This window comes from Lissotriton helveticus, chromosome 2_1 (assembly GCF_964261635.1).
Source record: "Lissotriton helveticus chromosome 2_1, aLisHel1.1, whole genome shotgun sequence".
In the NCBI taxonomy this organism is placed as follows: Eukaryota; Metazoa; Chordata; class Amphibia; order Caudata; family Salamandridae; genus Lissotriton; species Lissotriton helveticus.
The window spans coordinates 1,173,322,795-1,173,341,878 of record NC_136059.1 but is presented as its reverse complement, the minus strand read 5'-3'; the positions used below and the strand labels follow the sequence as shown (position 1 = coordinate 1,173,341,878).

General features: G+C 50.0%; 1 protein-coding gene across 1 annotated transcript in view; it reads left to right on the top strand.

Annotated features, from left to right (window-relative positions):
- Positions 1 to 18,569, top strand: part of LOC144819646 (uncharacterized) — a 30,691-nt gene extending 12,122 nt beyond the window's left edge. The window contains exons 3-5 of the mRNA XM_078677458.1: positions 8,409 to 8,492; positions 10,072 to 10,143; positions 18,303 to 18,569. Coding sequence (XP_078533584.1) covers positions 8,409 to 8,492; positions 10,072 to 10,143; positions 18,303 to 18,347 — 201 coding nt within the window. The 3' untranslated portion in view covers positions 18,348 to 18,569. The remainder of the gene's footprint in view (positions 1 to 8,408; positions 8,493 to 10,071; positions 10,144 to 18,302) is intronic.
- The last annotated feature ends 515 nt before the right edge of the window (positions 18,570 to 19,084 follow it).

Below are 19,084 nucleotides of genomic sequence, written 5' to 3'. Positions count from 1 at the left end.
TCAGGCCTGTATCTTCTTTGTAGATTTCTAGAATGCAAATCAGCTGTAGGATCAGTTGGTTTAGGTGCTGAATATAAAGGTGGACATCATAACGCAAACAAAGAGATGCAGTCCCCTAATTCGACACCCCACCTCAAGTCCCACACCTGCGCATCCCCGATCTATTTGCCCAGTGTTTCAATCACAAGAGCGAATAGGAGAGTAGACAGCAGGTGGCCCTGCCAGTGGCCTCTGCCTATCTGGAACTGTTGTGAGTAAATGGTGTTCACTCTGACCCTATCACATGGCACTGTGTATAACATATTTACAGACTGAAGGACTTTAGGGCCGAAATTATTCTTTTCAAGGATGACGTGGAGGAAAGGTCATTCCTTTTCTAGGACATCCCCCGCGCCGCACGGCCACCAGCTGTTGCGTGTGCCTACCCTGCCTGACTGCCTCGCTGCCGCCGCGTGACCACGCCCCCTGCCTGCGAGCGGCGTGGTCCGTGCTCGCCTGACCGGCCCCTGTTGTCTTTGCTGTTTGAATAGTATTTTGTCGTTCTGTATTGCCTGTTTTTCTAGTTTATTGTATTTTCCTTTCCTTTCTGCATTGCCTGTTACTTAGCTGCCCTTCGTCCTCCCTCCCCGCTTCCCGCCGCTAACCCCGCCCCTTTTTGCCTTCTGTACCCTCCCCGCTCCCGCCTCCCAGCTGCTCCGCCCCCCACGCACTTGGCCATATATGGCGACCGTGCGACGCAGGTGAGTGTGACCTAGTTCTAGGACACCCCCGCGCCGCACGGCCACCAGCTGCTGCGTGTGCCTACCCTGCCTGACTGCCTCGCTGCCGCCGCGTGACCACGCCCCCTGCCTTCGAGCGGCGTGGTCCGTGCTCGCCTGACCGGCCCCTGTTGTCTTTGCTGTTTGAATAGTATTTTGTCGTTCTGTATTGCCTGTTTTTCTAGTTTATTGTATTTTCCTTTCCTTTATGCATTGCCTGTTACTTAGCTGCCCTTCGTCCTCCCTCCCCGCTTCCCGCCACCGCCGCTAAACCCGCCCCTTTTTGCCTTCTGTACCCTCCCCGCTCCCGCCTCCCAGCTGCTCCGCCCCCCCGCGCACTTCGCCATATATGGCGACCGTGCGAACGCGCAGCGTTGATGCGCAGCGGGCGCGCCGATTGTGCGCCGAAGGCGCGCCAAAGGTAAGCCCGTCTGCGCCCGTCCGCGCCTGGAACGCGCCCAGTGCCAGGACCCCTGGCCCCCACCGACGGAAGCCGACCCGACGAACCTACAACGCCGCCGAACTCATCGCACTCAACACCGGCGGCATCCCGGGATGTCACCGAGCCACCCCGAAGCACACCCACGGACCCTTCAGCTGCCACGTCTGCAAGTTCACCTGCATCCGGACCTACCCTGCACCTGCACCCGCCAAGCCGAACACCAGCAGTACCACCTCAAATGCATCCTGCTCAACACCCGCTCCGTCCACAGACACGCCATCGAACTCTGGAACCTCCTCGACACCACAGCCCCTGACATCGCCTTCCTCACGGAGACCTGGATGAACGCCTCCTCAGCGCCCGACATCGCCATCGCCATCCCAGAGGGCTACAAGATCACCCGGAGGGACCGCACCGCCAACCAGATGGGAGGAGGCATCGCCATCATCCACAGAGACACCATCCGCATCACGACCAACACCGACTACACCCTAACCACCGCCGAACACCTGCACTTCCAGATCCACACCGACCCGAAGACCACCCTCAGAGGCACCCTGACCTACCGACCCCCGGGACCACGCTCACGATTCAACGAGGACATCGCCGACTTCATCAGCCCGCATGCCCTCCCCTCCGCCGACTACATCCTCCTGGGGGACCACAACTTCCACCTGGAGAACAACAGCGACCGTAACACCATCACCCTGCTCGACAACCTCGCCAACCTCGGACTCAAGCAGCTGGTGTCCACCCCCACCCACCTCGCCGGACACACACTCGATGCCGTCTTCTCATCCAGCAAAGACATCGCCTTCAGCCACGCAACAGGACTCCACTGAACGGACCACAGCTGCGTCCACTTCACCTTCAAAAGAACGACGATCCACCACCACCAGCAACAGGTTGCCCGAAGAAGCTGGAACAAGATCACAGCCGACCAGCTCACCGCCTCCCTGAGCCAGCACCCTCCTGCCAGCTCAGCGACCCCCAGCCAGGCCGCCGTCAACCTCACGAAGTGGATCAGCAACTGCGCGGACGAACTCGCCCCTCTGAGGACCCCGCCCAGCAGACCCGGCAGCAGAAAAACCCCATGGTTCACCGACGAACTCAAGAGCTCCAAGAAGAACTGCCGAGCCCTCGAGAAAGTATGGAGAAGGGAACCAACAATGGACAACATGACCACCCTCAAGCTCGCCACCCGGAAACTCCACCAACTGATCCGCGCCACCAAGAAAAATACATACAAGGACCGGCTGGACAACAACGCACACAACTGCAAGGAACTCTTCAACATCGTGAAAGAGCTCTCCAACCCCAACGCCGGAAACAACGACATCACCCCGTCGCAAGACCTCTGCAACTCCCTCGCCTCCTACTTCCACAACAAGATCGCGGACATACACAACAGCTTCAGCATCCAACCAACGCACGCCACAACCGCAGCAACGCCACCCACCACCACCCTCCGTGCCTGGACTCCGATCAGCACCGAAGACACCATCCGCACTATGAACTCCGTCCACTCCGGATCTCCGACCGACCCCTGCCCTCACCACGTCTTCAACAAGGCCGACGTTGTCATCGCACCCCACCTGCGGGACATAATCAACACCTCCTTCGACACCGCCACCTTCCCGGAGAGCTGGAAGCACGCAGAACTCAGCGCTCTACTCAAGAAACCTACAGCGGACCCCACCGAACTCAAGAATTACCGCCCCATCTCGCTCCTCCCGTTCCCGGCCAAAGTCATCGAAAAGACCGTCAACAAACAGCTGCCCGCCTTCCTCGAGACGAATGGATCCCTCGACCCATCACAGTCTGGCTTCCGAGCCAACCACAGCACCGAGACCGCCCTCATCGCTGCCACCGATGACATCCGAACACTGATGGACAACGGAGAAACAGCGGCCCTCATCCTCCTGGACCTCTCCGCGGCATTCGACACTGTCTGCCACCGCACCCTAGTGCAGCGCCTCGGCAACATCGGAATCCAGGAGAAGGCACTGGAATGGATCACCTCCTTCCTCGACGGAAGAACACAGAGAGTCCGCCTACCACCGTACAAGTCAGAGGCCACCGAAGTCATCTGCGGCGTCCCTCAAGGATCCTCGTTGAGTCCCATCCTCTTCAACGTCTACATGAGCCCCCTCGCGGCCATCGCACGCCAACACAACCTCAACATAATCTCCTACGCCGACGACACCCAGCTGATCCTCTCCCTGACCAACGACCCCGCCACCGCCAGAGCCAACCTGCACGAAGGGATGAAAGATGTAGCCGAGTGGATGACGACCAGCCGCCTGAAACTGAACTCAGACAAGACGGAGGTCCTCATCCTGGGCTCCTCGCCCACCGCCTGGGACGACTCCTGGTGGCCCCCCGCCCTGGGCACCGCACCCAAACCGACGGACCACGCACGCAACCTGGGCTTCATCCTGGACTCCTCCCTCTCCATGACCAGACAAGTCAACGCCGTCTCCTCGTCATGCTTCAACATCCTACGCATGCTACGGAAGATCTTCTGGTGGATCCCCACCGAGACCAGGAAGACTGTCACCCAGGCCCTCGTCACCAGCCGACTGGACTACGGCAACGCCCTCTACGCCGGAACCATCGCCAAGCTCCAGAAGAGACTCCAGCGGATCCAGAACGCCTCAGCCAGACTCATCCTCGACATCCCACGAAACAGCCACATCTCCGGACATCTGAGAGACCTGCACTGGCTCCCCGTCAACAAAAGAATCACCTTCCGTCTCCTCACCCACGCACACAAAGCCCTACACGACCAAGGCCCAGGATACCTCAACAACCGAATCAACTTCTACGCTCCCAAGCGCCACCTCAGATCCACCAGCCACGCCCTCGCCGCCATCCCCCGCATCCGAAGAGCGACAACAGGAGGAAGGTCCTTCTCCTACCTGGCCGCCAAGACCTGGAACTCCCTCCCAACCGACCTGCGCCTGACCCAAGACCACCTCTCCTTCAGGAAGAAGCTCAAGACCTGGCTGTTCGAGCAGTAATGGCACCCCCCCCCCTCCTAGCGCCTTGAGACCCTACGGGTGAGTAGTGCGCTTTATAAATGTCTTGATTGATTGATTGATTGATTCAACTGAGTCGAAGGCCTTCTCTAAGTCCAGTTGCATCATGGATGCGTGGTCAGATGTATGTGGTACAAGGCCATATTTATCCACCTGAGACAAGGCAGTGCCTCTGGTGGGAGTAAGCCATTTTGATCGCAATTCACTAGGGAGCTCGCCTGTTTCAGTACCCTGGTGCTACAGCCTTTGCAACTATTTTGGCTTAAATATTAATTAGGGGAATCAGGCTGTAAAATGCACAGTCTGTAGGTGGCCTATATGGTTTGGGGAGAACTACAACTGAGGCCACCTAGATATCATAGGGAAGTATCATAGCTGTCCCTGCAGCTTCGACCATTGTAAAGAAGTGAGAGAGTAGTGTTGGTGGAAACTTTTCTAAGAATTGCATAGGTAATACACTTGAACCGGGCACCTTCCCAGAATGTATCTCCTGCAAGGCTGCAAATAATTCCTCCTTCGACAGAGGTGCATCCAAGTCCTGCAGCATGATCAGGTCTGCAGCTATGGGGTGTTGTTGCTCCACTTGCCCGACGTGTTTGATTGGTAAAGTTTCTCATAGTATTGTGCGCAGTCATTGCCGATTGCCTCAGCATCGTGGGTCACCTCACTGTCGGGCCCCGTGTCTATGGGACAAACCTGTCTGCCAGAGTTGGTTGCATACCTGTGTAACAATGTTCCCATATACTCTCTGTTTTTGAGAATCGGACACTGCTGCCCCTGCAGGATCTGCTATTGTGTCCCCCTGAGGAACTGCTTTCCTCCCCTCCCACAATGTGATTGGGGAGACATCTGTTGTTGTTTTTTTCTCTGAGGTAGAGTTATATCTTTTCCTTCATGTGTTCCAAAAATCTAACATACTTCAGTCACCCAACCTGAAGGCTTCAGTGCTTATTAGACCTAGGCATCCCCAATGAGTTCAATCGGTCAGTGGTCCAATGGTACCCTTTTGTGAATTCGGAGTCCAGCCGTGAAAATAATACATACTGACTAGTTCTTTGCTTTCCATGGATTGCAAAGCATCAGGGACTCCACCCATGGCAGGAGGGTCGAGCCTCTCTTTTCACATCAAGTTGTAGATGTATGACATTATTGAATTGACCCGCTATGATAAGGTCCCACTCCGAGACTGTGGTGATAACTGTCATCAGATCTTTCATCGTGGTCGCCTGCAGGTTCGGTGAAATATACACAGACATCACCATCCATAGGATGCCATTCAGGAATCGAGTAACCACCCCATATCTATCCATGGTGTCTCAGATAGCATGCGTGACCATCAGGGGAAAGGTAACTCTTCTTGAGCACCTAGTGAACCCATCATGATATACGCAGTTAAAGCCATACTGTCCCAAAAAGGAACCCCTACTCCCAAGCAAATATGTCTCTTGCAACAATAGAACCACCAGGGTCAGCTTGTAGACCTATTGAGAATTGTTGTGCATTTTATTTTATCCGGCAACCCACTGACATTGCAAGACAATAGCTTTTAGTGGATGGTTTTGTTGTCAGAGGTATTGGTGAGTCGTTGAGCCCGTTTGACTAGGGTCCGTGTCCGTGTAATGTGTCTTGCGTGAGGCATTGTGTTGCAACCAAAATCAGCTCTATAGTACCCAACTTCAGGCGCGGCTGGCACAGGTAACAGCAGTGGGGTGTGAAGGGATGGGAGGGGGAAGTCGGCAGAAAGTAATCCCCATAGTTTTGTGTAGCTTCGCTCCACGCAAGCCCCTCTCTCTGGAGGCAATGTGTCTCTTCTCCATAAGCGAATGAGAAAACATTTGTAGCTATACATGGAGGAAAGGAAAGAAGGGTACCAAAATTCTCCTCTATAATACTGAATAACTTCTTATCATCCACTAGAAGGGTCCCCTCCCCGGTGATCCCCAGAGCTCTCTGAGGAGGATGCCCTACGTCTTTCCTCTGGTTGTGACCAGAGTTGCCCTCCTATCAGTCTGCTACACTTCTTCTTAGGGTGGGATGGTTGACCCCTTACAGTCTCCCGAGATGTCATTGGCTCCTTTGTTTATATGGGCAGTTATTTCCTCTCCGCTACTCAGTCCCTGGCCTCCTCTGGGCTCTCAAAGAAAATGGTTCTCCACTGAGGCATTATTTTCAATTTGGCAGGTTATATCAGCATATATTGAATGTCCACAGCCCTGACCTTCTACTTAATCTCTAAGAAAGATTTACAAAGGAGCTGCACTTTATTTGTGTAATCGGGGAAGAACATAACCCTGGAGTTGGTGCAATGGATGTCTAGATGTTGTCGTACCTGCCACGGGATATATTATCAGTTCACAAAGTTCAGTACCCTGATGACAATGGCTCTAGTGGGTCTCCCCCGGCGGAGGCCTTAGGGCAACCACCCTGTGTGCCCTTTCCAGAACAAAGTAGGGGGAAAACTCACAATCCAGGATCCAGGGTCTGAAGTATTCCATGAGGAATTTCTCTGGGTGCTGGTTTTAGATGCCCTCTGGCAGTCCCACCAGCCATAAGGGCAGAGGAGGGTCACCACCTACACCTGATGCAGGGAACATCTGCCTACGCTTGTCTCTGTGATGCCATGTCTTGAGGGTCCAGGACAGGGGCCACCCCCTCTATCCTCTTGAGACACCACAGTGAGGTGGAGTATTGCTGTACTTGTTTGACCGTCGAAGCCCAGTGTTTGCTGTAGTAGTCTCCCAGGATCTCTGGGCTCCTGGGGGGGGTCACCTCCTGAGGGGGAAGCTGTGTGTCCATCTCCTACTTTTGGGGCGAGACGTCTTGTGTGGGTTTCCACCCACCCAGGCTGCAATCGTAGTCCTGGATTCTCATGCTGCTCAGTCTGTCTCATCTACCCTTGTCCGCCATTTTGGATGGCTGTCACAAGCCCATGTGACTGCCTAAAGGTGAAAGGGGGTCCCTACCTCTCTTCTCCTTGTGACTGTCTCCTCTTACTCGCTGTGCCCCAAGAGTGAATGCTGAGGTAAACGTGGGTCGCTGCTGTGGGATTGCAGCTCCAGGTTGTGTCCATTGGCATCATGCCGGTCTCACGGCAGGGCGTTGTTTGCCTAATGCATTTCTCTTGTCCCCGGCTCCCTGCATGGGCTTGGGTAAGCTGAAGGGGACAAGCGTAGAGGCCGCCTCATGGATTTTTGCATCAGAGAAAAGGTCGCCCCATAGTCGGGGCTGCAGTTGCAGTCCTGGCTACTTGTAGCGCCCAGCCCATGTCCTCCACTCTAAAGTACCCATTCCGCTATTACGGGCTACCGCTTGGAAGTGAAAACAGCTTTATCCCACACCCCAGCTAATCAGCTGTCTTCTCTCCCTCGCTCATCCCTGGAATCGATGCAAAAGGGGGTTCGCCACGGTGGGTTCACAGCTCCAGGTGGAGTTTGCCACCGGCAGGTCGTCTCTCGGCAGGTCATACGCACACCCATGTTGTCGATCACTCAAAATTATCTCTCTCATCCCGGGCTCCCTGGATGGGCTAGGGTGGGCCAAAGGGGGTGAATATAAGGGTCATTGTTCAGGTGCTTGCGACCGAAAAAAGGTCGCCTAAGGGTCGGATTCAGCACGATTCTCAGATCTGACATCAGCTCGCTTAAAATGTGGCCACCATCCTAGGGTGCTTGGCCACACCCCGCAGTAATTTCTTTCCTGATGCTCTTTACAATGTAGTGGAGGAGAGTGATATGTCAATGGTAGTTGAGCCCTTTGGAGCCAGGATGGTATTTATCAATAAGGTATAACATGTATTGTTTAGAAGGAGTCATACAAGATTTCTTGAGTAAAGAGCAGAGTGAGCACTTCTGGTAGCAGTACACTCGTACACTGCCAGCTCACCATTATTCACTGTTTCTGCATCTTTGATCTATTACTCACAAATAGAAATATTTCACTCACACATATCTTCTACTTTAAAAGGTGATGAACACAAGGTGCTATGGATGTTAAATGGCAAAATAGGAAGCAAGCATAGTATGCAGTTACTTGTACAGATGCTTTTTTCCATTTGTAGTTGCTTGAGGTGTGCAGCGTTTCATGACTTCCATCTCTGCAAAACTCATGACAGTCCACATTTGTTGACAATGGTCTTGGTAATGCTGATCTTTTTTATTATATTTTCAGTATCCATATAAACTACTTGAAGAAGTAACACCACCAGAACACAGGGATGCCTTCAACATCCCCACCTTAGCAGCTGAGAAACATGTGAGTCTTCTTTAAAATACCATACCGTCATGTTTATGTGCCTCCTCTCTCGGACTCTGTTTCTTCCATTCCATCTTCAGAAATCAAAGTAAATCTGCAAGATATCACAGGAATAACTGCCTGTATAAAAAATGCACTCCATTCTCAGAAACAAAGGAATTCTTTACGATACTAGCAAGGAGTGAATGGTGTAGGAACTTAATCCGCCTCTCATCCACTGGTACCCATAGAAAGCTAGAGCTGATTTCTTAATTTCAAAGATGGTTTTAGTGCACAGAGTAAACAGACAGAGGTGGAATCTATCTCCTGCTGGAAACAAGGATTAATTAAAACAATCATCCTTCTGACTACTAGACTAACCTCTTCGTGAGAGATGAGAACAAAATACACGGGGGTTGATCCTACTTGTGTACAAGCAAGAACTTATGGGCTCAAACATTCCATTTAGCTCTAGGATCAAATTTAGCCTCACTTCTAAACTAGGCAAAGGATACGGCTGGCATTGGCTTTGAGCAAAGAATACAAAAGTCTCCTTCTCTTAAAAAATTGGTCACTCCCAGATTTCACAGGTGCAAGTGGGGTGGCCACTCCGTCTCTGTGGCAGCCGTAAAACTCTGGAAATCTTTGCCCCTTTCGATATCCAAGGCAGACTCCCTTCCAGTCTTTAGGAAGCTCTTGAAGACCTGGGACCAGATGTATGACCCATTTTTACATGCACAAACAGGTTAGCGACCCGTTTGCACATGCAAAACCTAATAGGGCCCTGTACAAACACTATTTAGCAAGTACCAATGTATTTGCAACTCGCTAAATAGGATTTGCAACTCACAATTAGGAAGGAGCTTTCCAAGGCTGTCCCTTCCTAATTGCGACTTGCTACCCTACGTAAGAATGTTTTGCGACTGCAATTGCAGTCACAAAACACTCACAATTTACCGCCCTCTTCAAGAGGGTGATAATGCACTCTCAAATGAGAAGGTGTCCCCAGGGGACCCCTTCCACTTTGCAAATGCAGGGGAAAACAAAAACGTTATTTTTTAAATGCATCCAGTTTTCCTTTAAGGAAAACTGCTGCATTTAAAAAAAAACTGCTTTATTGAAAAGTAGTCCCAGACATGGAGGTCTGCTGAGCCGAGCAGGTGGCCATACCTGGGAAAGCCAGCCATTCCTACTGGGGTCGCAAACTGCGAGCGCCTCATGAATACTGATGAGGCATGTATTGTGCAACCCCATTGGTAATCGCAAACAGTGTCTCTGACACTGTTGTACATGGCATTTAGCGTCTCGCAAATTGCGACTCGCAAATGAGCGTAATTTGCGAGTCGGTAAATGCCCCGGTCGTACATCTGGCCCCTGGTTATTTGACTCCTAGCAGATTGTTGGTGCTGTCACTTCTCCCAGTTTACTTAGCGCCTTGACACCAGCTAGTATAAGTGTGCTTTATAAATACTATCCTATCTTATTACTTAGGATCAACTGGTTATTGCCAATGCCCACAGTTGGCCATTTTAGAGAAAAATATATCAACAGTTTTACATGTCTAAATAGCCTTCTTGTTTCCATTCTCTCTATCTATCAGCTTGAGAACATGATCAAAATGATGAACAGCACTCTCAGGTTATGCGAGTTCATACTATCTACAGAGGGCGAGGTAAGATTGTGATGCTTTTTTCTGTCAATGTGAGAGAGAGTGTGAGTACTATCTAATTGAAAGAATCACACAACTAACCGTCACTAATCAATGGGGTCTCTGGAATGTAATGTAAATGTAAGGTGGATTTGTAAAACAGTGCTTGTCACCCATGAGGGTATCCAGGGGCTTCTTCCATCCAATTATGGGTTTGCTTTACTTGCCAAATAATCCATCCTATGATACACACTTTGCAGTTTTCCACAAATAAATGTTTGGCTAGTTTAGAAGGATCGAAAATAACACATGGTGCTGAGCCGTGGCAAACATTAACTACTCACCTGATTGTTTCACCCAAGTGTTATATTGGTACTAGAGAGGCAGAACGTCTTGCGAGAACAGCATTAATGTGTGATGAAACAGCAGAATAGTATTGTCACAGATTGCACTACATTATGTTGCATCATTTTCACTGTGTTCCATAATTTGGCCTCCCAAATGTGTCTCTGAATATCGATATTGTAAGGCACTAATATCACTGACAAAAAATCGAGAGACAAAATGTCAAAAGATATTTGTATAGATTTTCTGTACCTAATTCCACATCTGTGTACAAAACAAAATACACATATATCTTCATTTATGTGGTGTTAAGAATGGCAAATGTATACGTCCCTCTGTGCATTTACCATTCGATATTTTGTCCCTCTATATTTTGTCCACTGTTTTACTGTCCCACAATATTCTTGTCCTAGATATTCAAGAATACAATCGGCCCTTCATAGTCTTAGAATTCCAGAACCACTTCTGATGGAAGACATTTGATTAATGTTTTAAATTACATTACAGTTGGGTGTGTAGGAAAAGAAGGAAATACATAGGTTTTCAAGAGGCTTGGGAAAAAGTTTAATCAACATACGACATGGAGAGACTGAGGCTCACATCCCATTGGTGCTGGAGAAGGAGAGTTTCTGTGGTAGGGTCATTCAAAGCAAAAAGGGAAAGACTTTGTTTATATGAATTAATTACGTTCATTATGTGAGAATAGAGCCCCCAAGAGCTTGGCTGTCATCCCTATATGGATGCTTTGAGATTGCCACAGAAGAGCAAAATAATTCTGCAAATCTAGTTCAGATGCAAGGGGGGCCCGATGGGTAAGTAACATTATCTGCCCCCTAGAGTCCAAGACTGGTGTTTATCAGGTCGCGATCACATTGTTATAAATAATCTGTATGAGTACAAAACACCTACTGGCTGTTTAGAGACTTCAAAGAATACTAGAATTCTGTGGAGTAGCTCCTGCGTGTGAGAGGTTGTGACACTGGAGAAGAGATGAGACCGCTACTGGAGTACAATATTGTATGGCAGCACATTTTTATGAACTGTCTTACCTCTTGTAGGGGCATATTTACAATAAGTGGCGCATCCCTGCATATCAGCAGGGATGTGCCATTTATTGTGCGCCATGCCTCCGCCACCATAGTTGCTCCGTATTTACAATGCGGCGCACCTTGGGGCAAAAACGGCACAGATGCGTCACGCTTCTGATAGATACATCTGCCGTGTGGATTCCTCACCTTGTGAATATCCCCCTTGCGTCAGCAACATTCGGAAATTCTTTTGTAGCTTCGCGCCGACGTGAATCCAGACATCACAGAGGCACGGCATCGCACGCGACTCCGCTGACGTCACCGACGCCTACAATAGGCCTACGCCGGCGTGATGACATCAGTTCCCTTTTTTCCACGTCGTCGACGCTAACGGTTTTCAGGGATCGTGTAGTAGCTTACAGTAACTTTGTTACTATTTTCGTATTATTGTGTCTATCTTCATTCTCTTCGGTATGTCGTCGAAGAAGACTGGGTTTAAGGCCTGCGGTGAATGTGGCAAGACTATGTCTATCACCGATCCTCACGAATGTTGTGTCTGGTGTTTAAGCTCCGACCATGATGTCGAGGACTGTTCTTGCTGCAGGAAGATGACTCCGAAAGCCTTGAGAGAGAGAGAGACGAAACTCCTTGTGGCAAAACTCAAGAGCAAGAAGGCTAAAAAATCTTCGAAGTCTCGATCTCGTCGGTCGAAGTCGAGGTCGAGGTCTCGTTCGAGGTCACACTTGGAGTCGTCTTCGGCTCACGCTTCGAAGTCTTCGAAGAAGAAACACAGGAAGAGGAGCCGTGAGTCACGTCATCACTCTGGGAAGGACTCTGGCTCAAGACCGAAGTCCCAGGTCAAGCTTATGAATAAAGAAGTGGAGGTTTCGGAGTCGGAACATGAGGAGGCTTCGCATCCGGGTTCACCCGAACCTCAAGAACAGATCCATTCTCCGATTCTATCCAATCCTTCTGGTCAGGAGGATGAAGGTGAGGAGCAGGGGGCTGGTGGAGCCGAGGTTCCGGCACCTGATGGTTTGTCGACTCCGGTTCCTGCACCCGAAGAAGAGGTCGACGTCGTGCCGACTCCACCTCCTCAGGAACATCCCAGAGGTCCATATCCTGAGTTTCCGACTCCAGGTCAGGATCCTTCTCAGTTCCTGAACGCCATGTTTGGTGTCTATTCCAGGGCAATGTTCCCGTCTGGTGCACCTGTTGGTCCCACGGGTCCTATGGCCTTTAACTTAGGGGTTCCACAGGCTTATGCCCATGCACCCTTCATGCCTTTTATGCCGGCTCTACCACCGCATTGGCATTTTCCGACACCACCGGTGTCGTCGACGCCGAAGCGCACGACGCCGGTGCCATCGACGCCGATCCCATCGACGCCGTTACCTACGACTCCGAGGCAGGATTCTGTCCGACCTCGTGTTGAAAGACCTTGTCCGACGTCGGGTTCGACGCCAGCACCGACCCCGTCGGAGTCGATTCCGAATCCTTTGGCTTCGATTGTGAAGGAAAGATCTCGGAGAAAGGCCCAGAGACTTCTGGAAGAGGAGAAATATGGGTATTCAGATACTGAAGAAGGGGAGTTACAGGATTCTGAGGATCCCTTTGAAGATTTGTGTGAGGCCAGTGGGCTTGAACTATCGCCTGAATGGGAATTGGCTTCTGTATCAAATGTTCCATCAAAGGATGTGGTACCTTACCACACTGTTATTAAAAAAGCAGCGAGTTTACTGAACATCACTCTACCCACTGCTGATTATAAACCTAATATTTTGACTGAGGTGCTTCATTCACCTTCATCTGTGATTGAACCTATGTTGCCCTTCAACGAGGCCTTGTCTGAACCTATCTATGAGGTCTGGAAAAAACCCTTATCTGCTCCTGCAGTTTCTAGAACAGTGGCAAGGAGATATAGAGCTGCACCGGAGGACCCTGCATTTTTAACAACGCATCCTCTACCTGAGAGTTTAGTGGTGCAGGCTGCCTGCTCAAAGAAATCTGCTGATGCGTTTCCACAGGTTCCTGGAGATAAGGAATCCAGGAAACAAGACCAAAGTGCCAAAAAGATTTTCTCATCAGCCAGTATGGCATTAAAATCAACCAATGCTACGTGTCTGATGGGGAGGTATATCCATGCTTTGATGGACTCTGTCAAGCAGTTGATTCCGAAGGTTCCTGAGAATGACAGGAAGGATTTTCAAGAAGTAGTTTCAGACACTCAAGCAGCTGCGAGGCAGGTCATCCAGAGTGGTCTGGACACCGCAGACTCGGTGGCAAGGATCATGGGCTCCTCCGTGGCCACCAGGAGGGCTGCCTGGCTCAAGTCATCAGAGTTCTCTGCAGACGTCCAGTCTGTCTTGATGGACTTGCCTTTCGATGGGTCAGGTTTATTTGGCAAGAAGGCTGATACTGCCTTGGAGCGTTTTAAGGACAGTAGGGCCACTGCAAAATCTTTGGGTCTTCAGTCCAGGGGTACTACCGGAAGACGTTTCAGAGGGTTTGGCCGATCTTCCTTTCGATCTTACAGATCATCCCAGCAGCAGCCTCAACAGCAGCAGAATACACTGTACAAGTCGTACAGGGGCAGACAAAGATCCCGCCCTAGAGGTCGTAAAGCTTCCTCCTCCTCCTCCTCCTCTCCTTCCCAACCCCCGACCAACGCAGCAAAGCAGCCCTAGATCCGCCATTCCGGATCATGTGGGCCCAGTGGGGGGTCGGCTTACACATTTTCTACAAGATTGGGAATTAATAACATCGGATCTTTGGGTTCTCAATCTTGTGGAGAATGGGTATGCACTTCCTTTCCAGGAATTCCCTCCCAATTACCCTCCTTGCCAGGGTTATTGTTCGGAAGACCACCTGCTTCTCCTGCAGGAAGAAGTCCTGGCACTGTTCCGAAAGGGTGCGATAGAGGTGGTTCCAGAGCAGGAAAGGGGTCAGGGGTGCTACTCCCGGTATTTCCTGATTCCCAAGAAAGATGGCAGGCTTCGGCCAATCCTGGACCTCAGGATTTTGAACCTTTACCTGAGGCAGGAAAAGTTCAAAATGCTCACTCTTGCACAGGTTCTTCAAGCGCTGCTGGAAGAAGACTGGATGGTGTCGATCGACTTGCAGGATGCGTATTTTCATATTCCCATCTTGAAGTCGCACAGAAAGTATCTCCGTTTCACGGTTGGGTCACAGCACTACCAGTTTGTGGTCCTTCCGTTTGGTCTTACTACTGCACCTCGAGTCTTCACCAAGGTGATGGCAGTGGTGGCAGCTCATCTCAGGAGATCGGGGATTCATGTGTTTCCGTATCTAGACGACTGGCTGATCAAAGCGGAGTCGCCGGAGAAGGTGCTCCATCATCTGCAAGGGACAACTCAGTTGTTACACAGGCTGGGTTTTTCGATAAATGTACCCAAATCTCACCTGGTGCCCTCCCAGCGCAACCTGTTCATAGGTGCGGTACTGGACACTACTGTGTGTCGCGCATTCCCTCCTCCTCAAAGGATTCGCGACATACAGGAGATGATTCCTTTATTTTTCAATGGAGCGGTTGTTCCAGTCCTGAAGGTTCTTCGCCTGCTCGGTCTGATGGCTTCATGCATTCTGTTGGTCAACCATGCACGCTGGCACATGAGGGCACTCCAGTGGTGCCTCCGCAGGCAGTGGTATCAACACAACGGAGATCTCAGGGAGTCAGTGAAGATCTCCAGAGAAACTGCGGCGGATCTATCTTGGTGGAGCGTGGAAGGCAATCTGTCTCAAGGGAAGCCTTTCCAACTGCCTCCATCGGTGGCCACGGTAATAACGGATGCATCCACCCTAGGGTGGGGTGCTCATCTGGGGGATCTGGAGGTCAAAGGTCTTTGGTCTCCAGAGGAAAGGTTGCTTCACATCAACCTTCTAGAATTGCGGGCGATACGTTTGGCACTCAAGGCCTTCCTCCCTTCCCTTCGCGATCAGTCAGTTCAAGTCCTGACGGACAACACGACGCGATGTGGTACGTCAACATGCAGGAAGGAGTAGGGTCGCAGTGTCTCTGCAGGGAGGCTCTGCGCCTCTGGTCCTGGGTTCAGGACCATCGGATTTGTCTGATGGCAAATCATCTGGCCGGAGTTCTGAACGTTCGTGCAGACAGTCTCAGTCGGCAGTTCTCTGCCGATCACGAGTGGAGGCTTCACCCAGAGGTAGTTCACGGCATCTTTCGGATGTGGGGGACTCCTCGGGTTGACCTGTTCGCCACTCGCGAGAATGCTCACTGCCTGTCATTCTGCAGTCTCCAGTATCCTTTGCAAGGAGCCTTGGGGGACGCGTTTCAGTTGAGTTGGGGAAATCAACTCCTTTACGCGTTTCCTCCCATACCCTTGATTCCTCGGGTTCTGAGGAAGATTCGCCAAGACCGGGCCCAAGTCATATTGATCGCCCCGGACTGGCCAAGAAGGGTGTGGTACTCGGACCTTCTCCACCTCTCCTCTCACCCACCGCTCCGTCTCCCTCACAGGGCAGATCTCCTCTCTCAGATGGAGGGGGAGGTTCTACACCCCCACCTCCAGACCTTACACCTTCATGCCTGGAGATTGAGCGGGGCAACCTGATTTCTTTTTCTCTCCCTCACGATGTGGTGGATGTCATTTTGTCAGCCAGGCGTGACTCCACTAAGTCCATCTATTCTTATAGGTGGTCTAAATTTGTTGCTTGGTGCAGGGAGAAATATATAGACCCTTTGAGGTCTCATTTATCTGATGTGCTCCAGTTTGCCCTTTCTCTGGCTCAGCAGGGGCTTGCTGTTGCCACGGTGAAGGGTTATCTTTCTGCGCTGTCGGCTTTTATCTGTTTGCCTGACCAGCCTTCTCTTTTTAAGTCTCCCATTGTTTTAAGGTTTTTGAAGGGCCTCACTAATAGGTTCCCTCCTACACCTTTTATTGTGCCTCAGTGGGATTTGAATCTAGTTTTGACATTTTTAATGGGTGCTCCTTTTGAGCCTCTTCACAAATGTCACATGAGGCTTCTGACTTTCAAAACGGTTTTTCTCGTTGCAATCACCTCGGCAAGGAGGGTAAGTGAGCTTCAAGCTCTTAGTTCCAAGCCCCCATTCCTGACCATTCATGCTGAACGAATGGTTCTTAGGACCAGGGCTGCTTTTCTGCCAAAGGTGGTGACTCCTTTCCACCTTGGTCAATCCATTACCCTTCCTACTTTTTATCCTCCCCCTCACCCTTCCAAGGAGGAGGAGAGATTACACCGTCTTGACCCCAAGAGGGCGGTGTCTTTTTACTTGGACAGGACTAAAGACTGTCGAGTGGATGACCAGCTTTTCATTGGCTTTGCTGGCTGCAAGAAAGGAAGAGCGGTCCATAAGAGGACTTTGTCGAGATGGATCGTCCTCTGCATTAAGATCTGCTACTCTCTGGCCGGTAAGGACCCACCAGAGGGTATAAGGGCTCATTCAACTAGAGCTAAGTCTTCGACCTCAGCATTGGCTAGAGGTGTGCCTGTTGAGGATATTTGTAGAGCGGCAACTTGGTCTTCCCTCCACACTTTCGCGAAGCATTACTGCTTGGATTCCGAAGTGAGGAAGGAGGGTCACTTTGCGCGCTCTGTCCTTCAGGATTTCCTGGTTTAGAAGAGTGGACACCCTCCTCTGGGAGTGGGGACTGCTGTGGGACTCTATTCACAAGGTGAGGAATCCACACGGCAGATGTATCTATCAGAAGAACAAGTTACTTACCTTCGGTAACGCTTTTTCTGGTAGATACTATATCTGCCTGTGGATTCCTCACTGACCCACCCGCCTCCCCGTTGTCCACTCTTCTATGCCAGTTGTTTATATGATGTATTATTTTATTGTCAAGGATTTGTCTATTTCAAATGTTTTATTGCATTTGCTTCACACTGTGTGTGTTACCTTGATTTCTATACTGCGTATACTGTGTATATGTCTACTGTCATCGGTCCGTCCGTGTACCTCGAGGGCACGGAAAAAAGGGCGGAACTGATGTCATCACGCCGGCGTGGGCCTATTGTAGGCGTCGGTGACGTCAGCGGAGTCGCGTGCGATGCCGTGCCTCTGTGACGTCCGGATCCACGTCGGCGCGAAGCTACAAAAGAATTTCCAAATGTTGCTGACGCAAGGGGGATATTCACAAGGTGAGGAATCCACAGGCAGATATAGTATCTACCAGAAAAAGCGTTACCGAAGGTAAGTAACTTGTTCATCTGTGCCGTAAAAGTGGCACATTGCTGGAGTTGCGTCGCAGGAGCGACGCAGCTCCAGCAATGCTCAGGGGGGCCCTATCTTGTTAATGCTGCGTCAATCCTTACGCCTGCTTCAAGCAGGCGCAGGGTTTTGACGCAGCATGGGCCCCAAAGTGACTGAGTGAAATCTTGTAGACTTCACTCAGCCACTATTAGGAGGCTGTCCTGCCCTGGAACGCCCCTCCCGCGCAAGAACGCCTCCTTCTGGCGCAGGGCTTTACAACCTGACACATCTCCCAGAGGCGTCACGTTGTAAATACCCCGCACCATGGTGCATCTTTTGCGCCGCTGCTGCGTCACAAAAGTGACGCAACAGCGGTGTAAAAGAGGCGCAAGGGGCTTGTAAATCTGCCCCTCTGTGTTTAAAGAAGCATAATCTCTTCCCAGCTAACTCTCCCTTTACCTTGCTTAAATGTATTCAAATTCTTTGCAAGACAACATTTAAAACAAGGCAAAAGATACTTGATGAGCACAAGGTGCCTCCACGTTGCTTGCTAGACTGTGAGAATGGGCAATTGCCTACTTGACCAATCTGACCTTGTACCTTTCAACTTTCAGGTTCCAGCCGAAATACCATCTTTTGATTCTGACCACTGTGACTGATATCACTGACAACATTTATGGAGGATCGCTCACCATTTCTTTTCTTTACTTCTTTATTTAAATAATCATTTATTATATACCTATTTATGTATTCCATATTTATTTGTTTTATTCAACAGCAAATGTTATACCTCCATTGATATCTTTTGTTAGTATTGTATCTATTAACCACTTATTGATGCCTTATTGTTAACTTGTATTATATTATAAAACTCAATACAAATTTTCAACACAAAAAATATGTGTAATGTGAATGTTATTACCCACACTTTACTGAAGGTAAACATTGTACATTTTTTGTTTGTTATGCATTTTAAGGGCCCTTGGCACTAAATAAAAAAAATCAATACTCTTGCCTTTAATGAGAGCTGTCATATATTCTTGGCTAAATGACTGGCATAATCCTTCAAGATAGAGTTTTAAAACTAAGTAGGTGTGGGGCATATTGCAACACAATGCAACACTCTTGAAAAATCACACTCCGCAAGGTTTTTTTATGCAGAATTTAAGATTTGAATGTAACATGTTTCTAAAATCACATTCATAAATTTGAAACTCATGGACACACTGGTCTTTGTCTATGAATTTGCTTGGCTCAGACATGTGCAAGAGAAGCAACATGAAGAAAAGAATTCTGTTTATTAGCTGGGCAGTAACGAACAAGTTACTTACCTTTGGTACGCTTTTTCTGGTGGATACAGTATCTGCCTGTGGATTCCTCACCTTGTGAATATCCC